Raw genomic sequence first — 20,851 nt, 5'->3', positions numbered from 1 at the left:
TATACAAAAAAAAGCAAGAATAAAAATACCCCTAGGACTAAACAAAAAAGAAAAAACCCTGAAAATTTAGTCCTTTAGCGGGAGTTGCCCCATGCATGTCTTCCCCCTACAGAGCTCCACTGGAAGTCTCCTGCAACAACTTTCTTGATTCCTACCTGCCTCACTGTGGTGTGCAGGCCCTGGGTTGGCAGTAACAGCGGGTCTGGTCCATGGGATCGAGGATGATGACAACTCGCACTGCGATGAGTTCTGGTGCTCCGCATCATTTGACAATGTCTGACTCCTGCCCAGGGGAGCACTTCCACTGTCCACCTGGGTGATCCCTGCATGCGAGCCGGTCATTCTATCACACAGTACCACCGAACCCTTGGGTGGCGGAGATGGGGACGGGGTGTAGGGGATGGGAGGGGGAGGGTGGGGGGGGGGGCGGTATGAATGGAGAGGATGGGGATGGGGCTAGCTACCGGGGCAGTGAGCGGTAGCTGACCTGAAGCCCTGACCCATGCCCACCTCCAACAGCCGCAAATCCCCCACCGCCCAGCCCACCCCATGCCTCACACCCTTCTGACCGAGCACCGAGGCAGAGAGAAACGTTTGTGAACAGGTGTTTATTGTGAACAGGTGAACATGTGTTATGGGCCAGGGTTTAGAGAACTCCAAAGTATATCATGGAGATCACCTGACCCACGACTTTTTCTAGATGGTGGTATGGGGAGCACACGGCCCACTCTACATGCCACGTGGCGTACAGCTGAAATCGAAAAGTATTTTTTTAAGCAAAACAATGTTTATTCTATGAACTCAGTTAACCTTTTTAAAACATACAGTGAACATCCTAGCAACCATCAATTCAAATTCAACCCCCAAAGAATATAACGCTCTAAATAATCCTTACATTACAGAAGAACATCAGGTTTAAATTCTCTTCTGAGAGTAGTTATCACTCTGAATTCACCAAATGATCTAGAGATAGTCTTTAGATGGCAGAGAGATCAAAATGACACCTTCTTTGGCTGGCTGCAGCTCCAACACTAAAACGAAACTAAAAAACACAGACACACCCACGCTTTTCCTCAAAAAGAAACTAAAAAGCAGAGCCAGAGCTCAGCTCCACCCACACTCTGACATCATTGCAGCCACTTGAGCAGACAAACATGTCTTAAAGTGACATTCCCATGCCACATGTATTTACAGGTTTATGCGCTAGCCCCTATTGCTATTCTGTATGCTGCATCCATGCCAACTTAAGTGGTGTCTACCTCTCAGGCCTTTTGGGCCCTAATGATATGTCTAAGTGGATCCCCAGGTAGTGCCTCAAGGGTGGAGGTGGCACGCTGCGATTCCCGCCCTGTAACCTGGCTTCCCTTTGGAGGCCCGGCTCTGGAGCAACCAAGCCTGGATGGGCCTGGAAGTCTCCCGGGTGTCCCATGTGGCATGATGCTCATTGCCCGTGGGATGCGCAATGAACAGGAAGGGGGGGGGGTGAGTCTGAGGCGCTGTGGTGTTCCAGGATCTCCCCTGCGGGGGTAACTGGCACGGGTCCGATTACCTCCTCCTTCTTTGGGGTGCCCAATTTTCCCCGGGCTACTCCTTGGGATGGGGGTGCTGCCGAAGCGAGCCTCAGGGTTTCCCCTACCATCTGCTGCTGCCAGTCCTGGAGGTTTGCTCTCATCTCAACCATGGCCATAGAGCACAGGGATTGTGCCGCATCTCTCTGGGACTGTGCTAGGTCCCCCTGTGACTGGCTCAGGTCAGTCTGCACCCGGGCAATGATGTTGGCACCCGCAGCCATGATTTGTTGTGACTTGGCCAAGCTCTTGAGCGCCAGTGGCATGATGGAACATTAGAAAACCTTTGAAGAGCAACAAAGGGTTACTAAAGAAGTCATAAAAAGAGCAAAGTGTCATGTGGGAGTACCTTAAAGAAATGGGTGTTTATCAGTGATGTCAGAGTGTGGGTGGAGTTGGGTTGTCTGTCTGCTTTTACTTTCACTTTGGGCTCGCAGCTACAGGATGTGTTTAGTTTTGTTTTAGATTTGGAGACGCTGCAGTCACAGCAAGATGTGTATGAATCTCTGCAAGCTTATGAATGTTCATTTGGTGATTTCAAAGTGGTAACTGTTCTCAGTAGTGAAGTTAAACCTGATGTCTTGCTGTAAAAAGGGTTCTTTTGTCTGATGGATGTTGCAAGGAAAGATTAAGAGTTACTTAGAGAGTACTGTATTCTTTGGGGGATTTATTGGTGTTGATAGTTGTTAAGATGTTTACTGTGGGTTTATAAAGTGTTAACTGGTTTCAGAAATAAACAGTGTTTTAATTTAAAAGTACTGTCGATTTATGTTGCATCACACCTGTAGAGTGGGCCGTGTGCTCCCCATACCACAATCTATTCAAAGTTGTGGGTCAGGTGAACTCCGTGGTACACTTTGGGGTTCTCTAAACCCTGGCCCATAACAAAAGGATAATTATGAAAGAAAACTAGCCCAAAATATAAAAAAGTACAGCAAAAGCTTCTGTAAGTATATGAAAGGGAAGAGAGCTGCTAAAGTGAATAATAATAATCTTTTATTGTCACAAGTATGAAGTTACAGTGAAAAGCCCCTAGTTGCCACATATTGGTACCTTGGAGGATGGGACCAGGGAGTTAATAGTGGGAAACACAGAAATGGCGGAGATGCTAAATTAATATTTTGCCTCAGTTTTCATGGTGGAGGACACTAGTACCATCCCAATAGTAACAGGTAATTCAGGGAAGTCAAAGCTCAAATCCATCAGAGTCAGCATGGTTTTATTAAGGTTAAATCGTGTTTGCTAATTTTCTAGAGTTCTTCAAAGATGTAACAAGCCAAGTGGGTAATGGGGATTCTGTAAATGTTATATATCTGGACTTCCGAAAGGTATTTGATAAGGTGCCACACAAAAGGTACATATACAAAGTAAGATTACGTGAAGTTAGGGGTAATTTAGTAGCCTGGATGGAGGACTGGCAAACCGACAACAGGGAGAGAGTGGGGATAATTGGGTCTTTTTCTGGTTGGCAAGATGTAACTAGTGGGGTGCCACAGGGTTCAGTCCTTGGCCCCCACCTATTTACAATCTCTATTAATGACTCGGATGCAGGGATAGAAGATTCTGTAGCCAAATTTGCAAATGATACTCAAATAGGTGGGACTGAAAGTTGCAATAAGGAAATAAGAAATTTACAAATGGTTGTGGATAGGTTGATGAGTGGGCAGTTTAGGGCTATACTCTCGAGTTTAGAAGAATAAGAGGTGTATATAAGATGATAAAAGGTATTGACAAAGTAGGTGTAGAGTGGATGTTTCCTCTTGTGGGGCAATCTAGAATGAGAGGTCATAGTTTTGGGATAAGGAGTAGTAGATTTAAAACAGAGATGTGGAGAAATTACTTCTCTCAAAGGATCGTGAATCTGTGGAATTCACAACACCAGATTGAGGTGGATGCTTGGATTTTGAGTATATTTAAGGAGGAGACAGACAGAATTTTCGTTTAAAATGGGTTGAAGTGTTATGGAGAACCAGCAGGAAAGTGGAGATGAGGCCAAGATGAGATCAGCCATGATCGTAATGAATGGTGGAGCAGGTTCTAGGGCTGAATTGCCTAAACCTCCAGCTAGTTCTTATGTTCTTGTGTGAAAAGGAAGCTGGAAATGATAGCAACAAACCATCTAAGCAAGGCAGTAACTGGCTGTCAGCCAATGTTGGCAGGTTTTAACAGGGTAGTAATGATTCCCATTTGAGAGGATTGACAAGAGGAGGATCATGAAATGGCTTGAAAGCACACGTCCAACATTGCCTTTCTGACACAGTAAGTAAAATTAATCTAAATTAAGGGCAGGTGTGTACTTTTCAAGGTCTGGGGTAGAGAAATCGGGCCAGCAAAGAACCATGGTGTGGAATGACATGTATAATCTAAGGAGAGTAAAGGATTAACAAGATGATGTTCATGTGTATCAACACTAGATGGCATCACTGAGTAGTCTTATAAAAGGCTGCATCTCTAAGCATTCCGGGAGAAGCTGTTGGAGAAGTTGATGAAGAAGGGCCGTGTGTAGTTAGAGTGTAGGTTGTATTAGAGAGAGATAATTAATTACTGTAACATAGATTTAATACTATTATTTTGTTAGCTGTTACTCAGTACAGTGTGCAAACCATTTCAAGTAGTATAAAATAAACTAGCTTTAGTTTAAACATATAGCTTTACGTTCTTTGTAAACACTACGACTTTGGCTATCTTGGAGAACAATACAAGCAACATAATATGGTGAACACAAAAAAGCGCAGCTAATAGTGGGATTCCGTCACATGACAGTTAAGTATTATGCATACAAATATCCACAAACCACATTTATGGTCATGGATTCCAACAGCAGAGATGGTGCGGGAAGCAATCTATCAGATCGATCAGAATGCCGAATTTCAGAGTTATGACGCAGAAAGTCAAGAGCAATTGATGAGTAAGTCAGAGAAAAATATAGCCTCTAGCTTAGGACTCAGGTTTTAATGAATTTTAAATCTGTTACATGAAAGCCTCATCTCTCTGTTGACTACCCCACTTTCAGGCTTAAATCCGCTGCTTTCATTGTTGGTCTCAGGACTTTTTATATCTTTCCTTGCTTCATATTCACCACTGGTGACCTTAAATATCTTAGCCCCACTGACTGCAATTTCATCCATTAACATCTTCATCATTTGAACCCATTTTCCTCAACTAAGAGCCTTCTCAAACCCATTTATTTGTCCTGTACCCATCCCACACTCCCACTAATCTATCCTTTCATGACTTGACACCCATAGAATCATAGATTCATAGAATTTACAGTGCAGAAGGAGGCCATTCTGCCTTTGAGTCTGCACCGGCCCTTGGAAAGAGCACCCCTGCCTAAGCCCACACCCCACCCTATCCCCGTAACCCGAACTAACCTTTTTGGACACTAAGGGCAATTTAGCATGGCCAGTTCACCTAACCTGCACATCTTTGGACTGTGGAAGGAAACCGAAGCACCCGGAGGAAACCTACGCAGACACGGGGAGAAAGTGTAAACTCTCTGCACAGACAGTGACCCAAGCAGGGAATCGAACCTGGGACCCTGGAGCTGTGAAGCAACTGTGCTAACCACTGTGCTACCATGCTCCCATTTCCCTGTCTTTCAATTTTCAAAATATACTGGGACATATTCACGTTAAAGGTACTATCTAAATGCAGGTTGATGTTGCTACAGGTTTTCATATCATTATTGTCGGTGAAATAAAAATCTCTCCTGCATATTCTAGACAGAACTCATTTGTGAGGACATTTAGGTTTGTAGAAAACGATTCCATTGAGTAGGCGCCAAAATCAAACAGAAGTTCCCTTCATTTAAAGTATACACACACCCCAGCTCTGCCACTGCCAACAGTGAACTTTCTATAAACATGGACGAAGATTTATAAAAACACAAGTAATCGTGAGACTCATTTACATCCAGCTGCACGCATACAGCTTTAAACTTAAATATTTTAACATTATCACAATATCTGCAACGTTATCAGGTGTCCAAAATAATGGCGGGAAATTTGGTTTGTTGGCACTCAATGCCCTCAAAGCTCTAAAATGGCTTCTGCAGAGTGAGGATGGATTTGTGGATGTGATATTAGTGAGTGTGCTAGAATGTCTAATGTACTTCTGCCAGAAATAGGCAGATCATGTTGTCAATCAGAATGCTATGCCGATTTGACACCTACAATGCCAATTGGAGCTCAAGGCTCCACTAATATTCCCCCTCTTAACCCCACGCAGCTGGAAGTTCATTTAGCAGCAGGAATGACACCCCACCCACTATCAAGGGATCATCAACTGCTAACAGCATGCTAATACCTACTAATTTCTTCTACCTGTTGTGATGATTCTACCACTAGTGCTTGGTGCCCTCTATAGTGCCGTCTATAGTTGTTTAAAGTTGCACAATGAGTTTTATAGCAGACACCGAAGGAGATGTTGCTGATTTCAAGTCTTTTGCACAAATTATTTGCACTGGTAGACCTTCTTTTGAAATACACCATGACTTGGATAATGAAAAGAGGCCACACAGAGCAGAACAAACCGCTGGAAGTGGGTGGGGAGAGAAGAAAATTCAGCAGGGGGCCCTATCATCCAGAGTGTTGAAGGAGAAATTCTCTGACCTGAATCTCAGCAACGAACAATGTGCAAGATGCCTGTGCTTCAGTAAGTAAGTTCCACCAAAATCCGCTATCTGTTTCAGTCACAACTGCAATCCCCAAGTAGAAAAAAGACTGCACATGGGACCATGGCATTGCACATTTGTGTGTCTGGCTTCTTCAAGGCTAGATTTCAAGGTATTTATAGCATTCGCAAAATGTTGTCCATTGTTGTGGAAGTGAAGGCACTGAGGCTCCCTATTCAATGACAGTCTTGCCCGAGCAAAATTATCATGTGATTATGTTAGACACGTAGGATTCCCCCGGTACAAAATGCTAATGACTGATGCACATTACTTCGCAGGTACCATATGGCAACTCCGCTCTGTATAGGAACCAAACGGGATTCCACTCCCTTGATGTCCAGCTAATGTAGGACCGTAGAGAATTATGCAGGTCGATGCCCAGTATCCTAACAACTGGCAAGATGTCTATATGGTTAGGTTCACAAGGTGCAAATGGAGATGGCCACCACCTCCATGTTGGCAAGGATGGGTTTCAGGCTACACTATGCTCCTTGATATTAACCATAGGCTTATGCAGACTTTCTAATGCAGCAAGTATTTTTTGTGCATTAGCCTTTTTCTGCAGGCTGCCCTGCAGCTGTTCACATCTAAACCCTCTGCAGCAGAACCCTACTGTGATGTCAACCTCCAGCACAGTGGCACCTGCATTATACTTGCCCCCTGCTCTGGGTGCAGGCCACTTGTGCCCAGTGTCTCATTACATGTAGGTCTCAACTCTAACCCATTCTCTTAGATAGTGGGCGTAATCTACCGGCCTTGTCCTGCCCTACCGGGGGCATAATGCAGCCGGTAGATGCCGCACCAAGAATTCCCAACAGCCAGAATGCCTGGCGAGATCTGATTAGATCTCACGAGGCGTTGTGATCTGGGCCGGCTCACAATAGGCAGGACCCAGTCTTGCAGGGCTAAGTGGGTTTAAGAACCCACTTAACCATGCTGACGCCAAATCTAACCAGTTCCCAGCATCTACCAGCCGGGTCCCAGCATCTACCGGTGTCCCCAGGGAGACCCCAGCCGGCCGACGTATAGTACTGGTCCACACAAACGTAGACCAGGTAGAATGGCAAATGGAGGGGGGGGGGGGGGGGGGGGGTATGCCAGGTCATTGGAAGCCCCTGGGTGGTCAGGGATAGGGCAGGGTAGTATCCTGGCTCCCCCTAGTACCCAGGCACCTTAGCATTGCCATCCTGGCACTGCCAAGGTGCCTTGGTGGCAGTGTCAGAGTGTCCAAGTGCCAGGGTGGCACTGCCAAGGTTCAGGGCCCGAGGGGGGCCATGCCCATGAAGGGAGTGATGAGGGGAGTATGAAGGATGGGGGGAGTGAATGGCGGGAATGAAAGGACCTTCAGAGGATTGGGGTGGAGGCTAGTTGTCGTTGAAGTGGGTGAGCCAAAAGGGGGGGTGCTAAGGCCTGAATAGGTGTGGCTCTCAGCAACTGCAAAGAGGGGTGTCATTACTTGGGGGGGGGGGGGGGGGATAATGCCTATGTGTGTGGGGATAACATCATTGCCTGTTGGTAGGGATGTGGGGGACCCTCAGGTTCACCTAGAGATTGGGGCACCCTTTCAAAATGTAGGCCCAATCTCTGAGGAGCCTATCTGAGCAGTGAGTTCAGCTCCCCAGTGATGAAAAGAATGGGCTAGCCCAGAGGAAAACTCCCCAGGGTTCGAGAATGTTACTAAGTGTTGTTAGATAGCATGGGGAACTCGCCAACAGAGCCGGGGAGAAAGTCCCAGCCTACCCTCCTGAAATTACACTTAGAAACTTTTCCACTAGATCACGCACAGTGATATTGTTTGAGCTGGTTTCTGCTATTGTGAAATCATATGATTCTCCTGTGTCTCCATCATCATTCTCCTCTAGCTGTTCCTCCACTGCTGGATTAGTTTACTTCCCTTAGGTATCTGAAAGGAAAATGGCACAAGGGTAATATTATGGTGAGCGGAGAGGAGTAAGTAACAGGTGCAAGTGTACATCTGAAGCTTGTAAATCAGGAGAGATGGTGGGATGAGGGAAATGTTGTTACCTATTCTTTCATGGGATTTGGGCATTGCTGGCTAGGCAAGCATTTTATGCCCATCCCTAATTGCCCTTGATAGCATGGTGATGAGCCACCTTCTTGAACTGCCGTGGTCCATGTGGTGTAGGTACAACCACAACGCTGCTGGAAAGGGAGTTTTGGGTCTTTGACCCAGCGACAGTGAAGGAACTGCGATATATTTTTTAAATAATATATATTTAAAAAATGTTTCAGAGGTGGAAATAGGTGGTCTTAATGACGGCACAAATATGAGGTCCTTGACTAGTCAACACCACTCATGTAATATACGTGTTGCCAATTTTCCTTCCTATTCAGCATCTCACATTCTGTGTGTTAATCTTCATCTGCCATTTTGCTGCCCATGGTCAAACTCCACCTTTAGACATATTTTTGATAGAGAAGGGAGTTGAGTGTTATAGGGGTGGGGGAAGATGGCAGATGGCAAAGTGGAGCTGAGACACAACCAGATCAGCCATGATCTTGTATGAATTGTGGAACAGGCTCAATGGGCAGAATGACCTACTCTTAAGTCCAAAGAGATCTAGGAGTACAGGTCCACAGGTCATTGAAAGGGGCAACACAGGTGGAGAAGGTAGTCAAGAAGGCATACGGCATGCTTGCCTTCATTGGCCGGGGCATTGAGTATAAGAATTGGCAAGTCATGTTGCAGCTGTATAGAACCTTAGTTAGGCCACACTTGGAGTATAGTGTTCAATTCTGGTCGCCACACTACCAGAAGGATGTGGAGGCTTTAGAGAGGGTGCAGAAGAGATTTACCAGAATGTTGCCTGGTATGGAGGGCATAAGCTATGAGGACCGATTGAATAAACTCGGTTTGTTCTCACTGGAACGAAGGAGGTTGAGGGGCGACCTGATAGAGGTATACAAAATTATGAGGGGCATAGACAGAGTGGATAGTCAGAGGCTTTTCCCCAGGGTAGAGGGGTCAATTACTAGGGGGCATAGGTTTAAGGTGAGAGGGGCAAGGTTTAGAGTAGATGTACGAGGCAAGTTTTTTACGCAGAGGGTAGTGGGTGCCTGGAACTCACTACCGGAGGAGGTAGTGGAAGCAGGGACGATAGGGACATTTAAGGGGCATCTTGACAAATATATGAATAGGATGGGAATAGAAGGATACGGACCCAGGAAGTGTAGAAGATTGTAGTTTAGTCGGGCAGTATGGTCGGCACGGGCTTGGAGGGCCGAAGGGCCTGTTACTGTGCTGTACATTTCTTTGTTTGTTCTTTGTTTTGTTCTTTGAGACCAAAACTGAACACAATACTCCAGATGCGGCCTCACCAACACCCTATACAGTTGCAGCATAACCTTCCTAGTCTTGAACTCCATCCCTCTAGCAATGAAAGACAAAACTCGATTAGCCTTCTTAATCACCTGTTGCACCTGCACACCAACTTTTTGCGACTCGTGCACCAGCACACCCAGGTCCCTCTGCACAGCAGCATGTTTTAACATCTTACCGTTTAAATAATAATCCATTTTGCTGTTATTCCTCCCAAAATGGATAGCCTCACACTTGGCAACATTGAATTCCATCTGCCAGACCCTAGCCCATTCACCTAACCTATCCAAATCCTTCTGCAGACTTCCGGTATCCTCTGCACTTTTTGCTTTACCACTCATCTTAGTGTCGTCTGCAAACTTTGACACATTGCACTTGGTCCCCAACTCCAAATCGTCTATGTAAATTGTGAACAACTGCGGGCCCAACACTGATCCTTGAGGGACCCCACTAGTTACAGGTTGCCTACCAGAGAAACACCCATTTATCCCCACTCTCTGCTTTCTGTTAGTTAACCAATCCTCTACCCATGCTACCACTTTACCCTCAATGCCATGCATCTTTAGTTTATGCAGCAACCTTTTGTGTGGCACCTTGTCAAAAGCTTTCTGGAAATCCAGATATACCATATCCATTGGCTCCGCGTTACCTACTGCACTGGTAATGTCCTCAAAAAATTCTACCAAATTAGTCAGACACGACCTACCCTTTGTGAACCCATGCTGCGTCTGCCCAATGGGACAATTTCCCTCCAGGTGCCCCGCTATTTCCTCCTTAATAATAGATTCCAGCATTTTCCCTACAACCGAAGTTAAGCTTACCGGCCTATAATTACCCGCTTTCTGCCGACCTCCTTTTTTAAACAGTGGTTTCACGTTTGCTACTTTCCAATCCTCTGGGACCACCCCAGAGTCTAGTGAATTTTGATAAATTATCACTAGTGCTTTTACAATTTCCCTAGCCATCTCTTTTAACACTCTGGGATGCATCCCATCAGGGCCAGGAGACTTGTCTACCTTTAGCCCCATTAGCTTGCCCAATACTGCCTCCTTCGTGATTACAATCATCTCAAGGTCCTCACCTATCATATCTTTATTTCCATCAGTCACTGGCATGTTATTTGTGTCCTCCACTGTGAAGACTGACCCAAAAAACCTGTTCAGCTCCTCAGCCATTTCCCCATCTCCTATTATTAAATCTCCCTTCTCATCTTCCAAAGGACCAATATTTACCTTAGCCACTCTTTTTTTCTTATATATTTGTAGAAGCTTTTACTATCTGCTTTTATGTTCTGAGCCAGTTTACTTTCATAGTCTACCTTACTCTTCTTTATAGCTTTTTTAGTAGCTTTCTGTTGTCCCCTAAAGACTTCCCAGTCCTCTAGTCTCCCACTAATTTTTGCCACTTTGTATGTTTTTTCCTTCAATTTGACACTCTCCCTCACCTCCTTAAATATCCACGGTCGATTTTTCCCCTTTCTACCGTCTTTCTTTTTTGTCGGTATGAACCTTTTCTGAACACTGTGAAAGATCGCTCGGAAGGTTCTCCACTGTTCCTCAACTGCTTCACCATGAAGTCTTTGCTCCCAGTCTACCTTAGCTAGTACTTCTCTCATCCCATTGTAATCGCCTTTGTTTAAGCACAAAACACTAGTGTTTGATTTTACCTTGTCATCCTCCAACTGTATTTTAAATTCCACCATATTGTGGTCGCTCCTTCCAAGAGGATCCCGAACTGTGAGATCATTAATCAATCCTGCCTCATTACACAGGACCAGATCTAGGACCGCTTGTTCCCTTGTAGGTTCCATTACATACTGTTCCAGGAAATTATCCCGGGCACATTCTATAAACTCCTCCTCAAGGCTGCCTTTACCAACCTGGTTAAACCAATCGATATGCAGGTTAAAATCTCCCATGATGACCGCTGTACCATTTCTACATGCATCCGTTATTTCTTTGCTTATTGCCTGCCCTACCATCCTGTTACTATTTGGTGACCTATAGACTACTCCTACCAGTGACCTTTTCGCCTTACTATTCCTGATTTCCACCCAAATTGATTCAACCTTGTCCTCCATAGCACCAATTTCATCCCTTACTATTGCTCGGATGCCATCCTTAAACAACAAAGCTACACCACTGCCCTTACCGTCCATTCTATCCTTTCGTATAGTCTGATTCCCTTAGATATTTAACTCCCAGTCGTGACCATCTTTTAACCATGTTTCAGTAATGGCCACTAAATCATAATCATTCACGATGATTTGCGTCATCAACTCATTTACCTTATTTCGTATACTACGAGCATTCAGGTAAAGTACACTTATGCTGTTTTTTATGTCTTTGTTATGAATCCTAACACCTTGATCAGTAACTTTTCGCAATTTATTTTTCCTAATTTTCCTTGTCTTTGAACCCATATCTCTACATAATAACCTGTCACGTAACCTGCTGCCTTGATCTCCATTAACCATTATACTGTCCATAGCTTTACACTTCCCTTCCCCCCCAACTTGCTAGTTTAAAGTCCTTGTGACCAACCTATTTATCCTATTCGCTAGAACACTGGTCCCAGAATGGTTCAGGTGAAGACCGTCCCAACGGTACAGGTCCCTCCTGCCCCAGTACTGATGCCAATGCCCCATGAAATGGAATCCCTCTTTCCCGCACCACTCCTTTAGCCACGTGTTAACTTCCCTAATTTTCTCATCCCTATGCCAATTGGCACGTGGCTCGGGTAGTAATCCAGAGATTATAACCCTGGAGGACCTGTTCTTTAATTTAGTCCCTAGTGTTTGATAATCCCCAAACAGGTCCTCTTTCCTAGTCTTACCTATGTTGTTAGTCCCAACGTGGACCACAACAACTGGATCCTCCCCCTCCCTCGCCAAAATCCTTTCAAGCCAATAAGAGATGTCCCTCACCCTGGCACCGGGCAGGCAACATACCATGCGGGACTCTCGATCTGGCTTACAAAGGATGCCATCAATCCCCCTAATTATAGAATCCCCTACAACTACCACTTGTCTTTTTGCTCCCCCCTCTTGAATGGCTTCCTGTACCACGGTGCAGTGGTCAGTCAACGCATCCTCCCTACAGCCCTCTTCCATATCAACACAGGGAGCAAGTACCTCATACTTGTTGGTCAAGGGCTGAGGCTCCTCAACTCCTAAACTCAGGATTCCCCTACCTGCCTCCCTTGCAGTCACACCACTCTGTCCCTGACCACTGTCCGAATTAACAGTACTTATTCTACCGGGTGTGACTGCCTCCTGAAACAAAGCGTCCAGGTAATTTTCCCCCTCCCTGATGTGCCGCAGTGTGTGCAGCTCGGTCTCCAGCTCATCAATTCTGAGCCGAAGTTCCTCGAGCAGCCAACACTTGCTGCAGATGTGGTCACTGACGGTCTCAATGGGATCCACCAGTTCCATCATCATACAGCAACAGCACATCACCTGTCCAGCCATATTCAATTAGTTAATTAATTTAAATAATAATTTTTTTTTTATAGAACCTCAAGGATAAACCCGAACACCAACAAAAACACAGCCCTCTCTCGCCACTCACCCGAACTCAGTCACTCACCTAAACTCAGATGCACTCTGTTCCAATCAGCACTCAGTCACTCACCTAAACTCAGATGCACTCTGTTCCAATCAGAAATTAGTCACTCACCTAAACTCAGATGCACTCTGTTCCAATCAGCACTCAGTCACTCGCCTAAACTCAGATGCACTCTGTTCCAATCAGCACTCCGTGTCTAAAGGCACTCCTGCCACACCTTTTGTGCACTCACCTCTCCCAGCACTGTCCCGGCTCTCTCTCCTCCCGCGCTTTTTAAATCTCCTGGCTCTCTCTCCTCTCGCGCTGTTTTCGCTGTCCCGGCTCTCTCCTCCCGCGCTTTTAAAATCTCCCGGCTCTCTCCTCCCGCGCTGTTTTTGCTGTCCCGGCTCTCTCCTCCCGCGCTGTTTTTGCTGTCCCGGCTCCCTCTCCTCTCGCGCTGTTTTCGCTGTCCCGGCTCTCTCCTCCCGCGCTTTTTAAATCTCCCGGCTCTCTCTCCTCTCGCGCTGTTTTCGCTGTCCCGGCTCTCTCTCCTCTCGCGCTTTTTTCGCTGTCCCGGCTCTCGCCTCCCGCGCTTTTAAAATCTCCCGGCTCTCTCCTCCTGCGCTGTTTTTGCTGTCCCGGCTCTCTCTCCTCTCGCGCTGTTTTCGCTGTCCCGGCTCTCTCTCCTCCCGCGCTTTTTAAATCTCCCGGCTCTCTCCTCCCGCGCTGTTTTAGCTGTCCCGGCTCTCTCTCCTCTCGCGCTGTTTTCGCTGTCCCGGCTCTCTCTCCTCCCGCGCTTTTTAAATCTCCCGGCTCTCTCCTTCCGCGCTGTTTTCGCTGTCCCGGCTCTCTCTCCTCTCGCGCTGTTTTCGCTGTCCCGGCTCTCTCTCCTCCCGCGCTTTTTAAATCTCCCGGCTCTCTCCGCCCGCGCTGTTTTCGCTGTACTTGGTGAAATTCACATAGTACTTGGTGAAATTCCAGAATCCATCCGGCATTACTGAAGCTGAAATCAAGAGCAAATTCAGCAAGGATGAGAATGCCAAATGCAAAGCATATGTTGCACAGTGTTCACAATTTTGTATAGAATAAGAATAAAGCCGAACTATTCTAACAGACAACCCCTGCTCTGTTCTTTGTTACAGTTATCTGTAGTGTGCTCTTGTAGTCATGGAAGTGAAAATTATTCAAAACATTTTTTAACACTTTTCCTCAACTGGGTTGGTCTATAAGGGGGTTTATTTTCCTACAATGTTGGACATTTCGAGAGTAATTATTCTTAACATTTAAATGTTCAAGGAACATAAGAAATTTAATACTGAACATGGAAACTTTTTGTAAATGGAAGCAATGTTCACCGTAGTCAATACAGTGTTCAAAATTATTTCTACATCACAGGGAATCTGTTTGTGCAAAATATATTGTATGCTATTGTACTGTGTGGGTAAAATTTAACTTTTAACAAATTCTCCAATATTCTCCCACTGATACCTGGTGGTAATGCAGGAAAACAGTGGCTTATTTGAATGAATTTTGAAAACATACTGATACTGTGATTCCAAAGTAACAGTACACTCTTGGAGCAATAATGTAAAAATATTAAAGCTCTGAAGCAGCTTAGAGTAATAAACCTGCAAGCCAATCCAATAATTCAATGAGTTTACTGTGTGAATAGCTAAGCTGTACAGATCAGAAAGATCTCTCGCATAATTCTTAACGTATGGCATGTTTCCTGATCTCAGCTCAAACAGAGATGGGGGCAATGGCCACACACATGGCCACAGCATTCCTGATTCCTAATGACCAGAGTAGGAACGTTGATAAGGGCGGATGTAAGGTTACAAGATATGAACAACAAATGTAAAATTGTACACACTCTTTCCAAACAATGATTGAGAAAAATATGAAATCAATTGGGGTTGTTTTCCTTGGAGCAGAGGAGACTGATAAGGGGCATGATTAAGATGTCTAACAGTATCGATAGAGTAGACAGGAGGAACTTTTCCCCTTGGTGGAGGGATCAATGACCAGGGAACGATTTAAGGTAAGAGGCAGGACATTTAGAGGAGATTTGAGGAAAATCTTTTTCACCCAGAGGGGGGTGGGAGTCTGGAACTCGCTGCCTGAAAGGGTGGTGGAGGCAGAGACCCTCATAACATTTCAGAAGTATTTAGATGTGCACTTGTAATGCCAAGACACACAAGGCTATGGGCGAAGAGCTGGAAAATGGGGTTAAAGGAGATATCTGGTTGATTTTGACCGTATAGATGCGATGGGCAAAATGACCTTTTCAGTGTTGTCGACCTCTATGACTCTATAAAGAATGAATTGATATTCATTTTTCACAAAATGCAATCAACAATTCAATTACTTTAACAATAAACTAAAAGAGACAAACAAACCAATAATTTCCCTAATATCTACTAATGAGATCAGAAGAAGTTATAGTGGACACTAACTCTGCTTCTCTCTCCATGATGCTGCCTAACCTGCTGAGTTTTCCAGCTGCTGTACCTCATTTCAGATTTCCAGCATTTGCAGTAGTTTGCTTTTCTGAAAAATGTCTCTCGCCTGCCTCTCATTCCTAACCCCCTACCTCTTTTTTCTCATTAATTCCCCACCTCCCTCTGTAGGGGGGAAGAGAGAGAGAGAGGGGGCGGGGGGGGGGGATGTTTCACATCCATATGAGGTGTGAACTTGCAATCCTATTTCCATCGTCTGAGGTGGTTGCCCCCCAGTTTCAGGCTGCATCTTCTGATCCTTGACCACTCGGAGTATTAGGGAGCCAGCAGATTTGGGGATCTCATGGTGGCATTGCTGCTGGATCTGGTCATGGTGGCCATCAACAGGTCCAGGCAACGAGTGGTTGGGGACGGGGGGTGTCATTTGGCTTTGATGCCTGTCTCTCTTCCAAAGCTACCTCTGCATCCTGGCGTCCCTGGGGAGAGAGCACACAGTGTGTACCAGGACATTTCAAGTCTTCTGAGACCAATGGACACCTGGGGCAGTTGAGGGTATCACCACTCTTGGGGATATCACTTTAATCCGATGAACTAAGTTTTTAAAGGTTTTTTGTTTGTAGTAGTACATTAGTGGTGCCTTTTTCAGAAAGGGCACTTAGCTCCTCCTTAGTACCGACAATCTGTATGGATCAAGAAAAGGTACGTTCTACTCAGCAAATACTGGGCACCAAATGCTATGTATGCTCAGTTCACTTTAGAGGCTCCAATTAGTCAGGTCTTACTGAGTCCCACAAGGACCTTACAATAAATAAAAATCTAATTACTTACTAACATGCCCCTACAAATACAAAATGGAGTTGTGTACATTACATGTATTTGTTTCTTTCCTGGACTGTATTTAGATTTAGTACTTGGCACAATTAAACAGTTTGCCATCATTCGCTGTCTAGGGGCACACCTGAAGACCAGTTGCTTGAGTGGTGTAACTGTGAAAATATACCCTAGCAATAATCAGTCCCTTTAGGAATATCAAGGAGCAAACTGTAATTGGGAAATAAGATAATTTACTAGTCAACATAATGAGCTAGCTGCTGTTCTAACAATGCTGTAATTCTCAAAGAATTGCGTCCTCATAAGTGGAACATGCTGTTAACAGGACTTGATATGTTGAAAAGAATTCTCCATTCTGCACTTCTGAACTGGAATAAATTGAACTTTCAAGTGACCTACATTCTTCCAAAGCCCCTCATTGTGTATTTCATCACAGAAGCTGTTTCTCCCAAACGTCCCTCTGCCAAAGTGCAGATGTAGGAAATATGACAGCCAACTTGCGCACAGCAAGTTTGCACAAACGGCAATATGATAATGGGCAATTAATCTGCGTTTGTGATGTTAAGGGATAATTAATGGCCAGGACACTAGGGATATCTCACTGCTCCATTTTGAATTTGTGTCATGGGATTTTTTTATATCCACCAGAGAGAATGCGTAATAACCCATGTAACAGAATAATATAAGAAAGTCATAATCATCACCATAGATTTTCCCAAATATTAGAGATCTGGGACTGACAATAGCCTTGATATCAAGCGACACTCCTTAGATTAGCCATGCTTATTCTAAATTTAAAATGATTACAAATCTGTGATTCCAACAAATTCCTCTGATTAAGCTTTTTTTTTAAACTGTTTGAGTTGTATTAGCGCTAAATCTTGCTTATTCCATCCTCAGTAAACAGTACTTAATAAACCAAAATCTGAGAATCCCCTTTTATTCCATCTGTGTTTTGTGTAAGCTCTATCTACAGCCACTCCCACAATGAAGTTTGTTTTATACAAAACATTTACAAAACACATCCCAAGATCAATTAGAGGCATGGGATGTGATTGCAAGTCACTGGCATACTCATTTCTGAGGAGTTATAGTACAACAGTGACTGCACTTCAAAAGTACTCCATTGGCTATAAAATGTTTTGGCGCATCTTGTGAAAGGCGTTAAATAACTGCAAGTCTTTCTTGCTTTATTTTGTTATTGCTTTGTAAGGGTTAACATTGTGATGTTTCCCACGGTCTATTGGCAGGAGCTGGAGTCTGATTCAGAAAATGGAGCAGATGTGATTGCAATCAGTCAAAACCAGAAGGTTCATCTTGTCCACTCACCACTTGGATCCACATCCCCCATGGCAGGTCCGGGGGCTAAACCAAAGGCTGGGGTAGGTTTGGCGCTTTTAATCAAACCAAATAATTCTTAGAACAGACAGATGATTATGAATTGTAGCAGTTTTTATGCCTGGAATATAATTTTATCAGTGCTAAATCTTTTCCAAAGGACCATACTTTCTTTCCTCTGATGATCTCAGTGAGAAAATGCAGAAGAAAATGGCCTAATATTGGTAGAAAGCATGAACAGACTATATGACTATATTCAGCACAGTTCCAATGGTCCCTATCCCTACAAAAAGGATGTGAAACATGATGAAGAAAGAGTTTTACTTGTTGAGGCCTTATTAGGGTGATGATGAACTCATGCAGTCATCCACAGCCACAGAATCAAATGAAAAACAAGAATTTTTCCAAGTCAGTTCTGGCATAGATAAGTTAAATAAATGGAAAACTTCCAAATGCTGAATTATATAGTGCTAAATAAGGTTAGTATTAGAGGAGAGCATTTGGTTGTGGTCATTGATGAGTGTATCACATTGAACAACCAGGAGAGCAGAAGGCATAGATAGCACATAACTTCTAACACATACTTCTCTAAGTTAAGTCAGTTAACCAAGCATAATGAAGGGCTAGGGCATGGGAAGGCTCAGGCATACGGAGAAGATTTAACTATGGTAGACCATTTGGGCCATCGAGTCTTGTAAGAAGAGTCAAGCATCCACCTTAGGCTGTCATTACTGGTATCAACTTTGATGTCACAGTGACCTTTCAAGAACTCACAAAGCCTACCATAGGAGTACGGTCATTGGTTTCTAGGCATTCAAATTCTCCACTGAAGTAGTGACTCTTTTGCAGCGACGGTGTACAGATTTTTCCAATCCACAAGGCAAACTAACCATGATTTCTTTTAACTTGGCAAAATTGAAGGAACAATTACAGTTTACTACATTTAGCAATTTTGCCAATTCATTCAAAAAATATTGATGTGCAATTTCAATGCACATAGTAACTAAAGTAATATTTTCACAATCCAATTTATTTCATAAACCTTTATCCTCCAATGAATTAATGTGCTGCATATAAGTTACTAAACTGGCATTCATTTAAGTAAAAATAATCCAGGGATATGTGGGCTTAATAATCATTCTAATTATCAGTACTTCGCCCAGAACATCATTAGCCATTTATCAATCTCTAAAACAATCATCCAAGGTTTAAGAAAAGAAACAAAAATTAAATGAGCGCCATTTTTCCATAAAATGTTGCATTTTTTAAATTTAGGCTTTTTGGGAGTCAGAGATGCAATTAAAACATCAAAAAAGCTTGGGCCAATGTTTTTTTTTATATTAAGAGGGTTTCCTGTAGAGTAGTTAATTGGAGACACTCAACGAATTCTCCGTCGGCGGGATCCTCCATTCCACTGGCAGTGTACCCACCCCCGGGTTTCTCGACGATGTAGGGTGGCCACAATGGGGAATCCCAGCAGCCGGCTGTGGGGACGGAGAATCCTGCTCCCGGAGGGGCCGCACTGGAAAACACAGCAGGCGGACTGCAGAATCCAACCCATTGTATTTGAGCTTGATAATATGATATAGTTAATGGGAGAGGCCAAGGGCTGAAGCAGTCAGATGTTAGGTTTTAGATTGGGATGTAAACAGAAGTCAAGCATCTGTCTCAATACAGTTCAGTTGAAGATCTGTCTGGAGCCAGGCGATCAGCCTCTTTCCAAGCAGATCAGGGGTTTAGTTGGGAGCTGGAAGTCAAGCTTTGAAGGCAGTTTTTGAAGACTTCTGCTAGAGATCCTGCAGTGTTCTGACAGGGTCAGATCTCTTTCTTTCGAGCAGTCTCAAGAGATTTCTCTTTTTAAAAGTGGAGTTTCAATATATCTCTCTTCAGCAAGTATTCCTGAGTACTAACTGTATTTAAAAGTGGAATGGGATCTGAAATGATTCTGTTGTTTGAGTGAAAGTAAAGGTAGCAATTAAGGGTTATTGTGTCTCTGTATCGATTAGCATTGTGTAATTTTAAGTTATTTTATTGTGTGATGTTGAAGATATTTTAATATTGTGTTAGCAATAAAGTTTGTTTTAATATACCATATCCCTATTTTGCATGGAACCACTCCTGGTCCGAGGTATCCTTTCCTCACAATCTTAAAAATTTTAAATAAAATATTGGAGTTTCTGTCCGGTATCCCGGTTTGGTCTGGGATTGAAATAAAATAAATTGTGAGGTTGTACCTTTAGTGCAACACTTTGCAGGATTTTGCAGGAAAATTATGCAGATCAGATTGGATGCCAAGTTCTGTTTGTCTGATGCACTCCACTTCTGATTATCGATTTAATTTATTATTAGACGTAGCGAAACTCATGTGAAATCTTCATTAAAAATCGCTCTCTTACCTTTCATGTTCTTCATGTTATAGGTTTTACTCAGTTGTTTAAGTCTGCTTGCAGCACTGCTTAGGGAGATGTGCATTCTTGAAGAATAATTCTGACATATTATTATAGTGTTGTTGCTGTGGCCTGAGGTCACCGCTAATTAATTTCCCCCAAATCTGTCTCTTCCCATCTACTCTCCTGAAGCTGCTGCACCTTTCCAGTGTATGGCTTCAAACACACCAGCAGCCTGACGGAACTAAACCAAGTTCTGTATTTCCATATGATCCTTCACACAGTTGAAGGTAATCAAGCTATTCTTTACATGATGCACACACATATTCACTAACTGGAAGGAGTCACAAGACAGAAATTGTTACCCTTGCTGATTTTCCTCTTTCCTAAGCTGAAGGGCTCTGATACCAATTTTAGCCTCCCAACTATGCTCCAAACATTGTCATAAATCCAACACAGGATTAGGGGCCAAACTTGATCCTTGCCACTTTGTGCTCAGCCATGATATTCACCAATTCACTATTGCATTGGGAATGTTGGATGCCAATGTTTCAACATCAAGGCAGCAGATAGAGAATAGGCATCACACAGGAAAGCTGCTGCACCAAAGCTGCAGCTTGCAATACAAGGCAAACTTGTTCATTGTTTAATTGACACAATAGGTTTACAATCCAGCACAGTATTTCCGTGCAAGGTATGGATTTGACC

At 44.0% G+C, this 20,851-nt stretch overlaps 1 protein-coding gene across 2 annotated transcripts in view; it reads left to right on the top strand.

Moving 5' to 3' along the window:
* Positions 1 to 20,851, top strand: part of dlc1 (DLC1 Rho GTPase activating protein) — a 732,899-nt gene that overhangs the window by 233,537 nt on the left and 478,511 nt on the right. For both annotated transcript variants that reach the window (XM_072496832.1, XM_072496831.1), the window contains exon 4: positions 17,669 to 17,800. In XM_072496832.1, coding sequence (XP_072352933.1) covers positions 17,669 to 17,800 — 132 coding nt within the window. The remainder of the gene's footprint in view (positions 1 to 17,668; positions 17,801 to 20,851) is intronic.

The sequence above is a fragment of the Scyliorhinus torazame genome, chromosome 3 (assembly GCF_047496885.1).
Source record: "Scyliorhinus torazame isolate Kashiwa2021f chromosome 3, sScyTor2.1, whole genome shotgun sequence".
NCBI lineage: Eukaryota > Metazoa > Chordata > Chondrichthyes > Carcharhiniformes > Scyliorhinidae > Scyliorhinus > Scyliorhinus torazame.
This window is presented reverse-complemented; position numbering and strand designations above follow the sequence as displayed.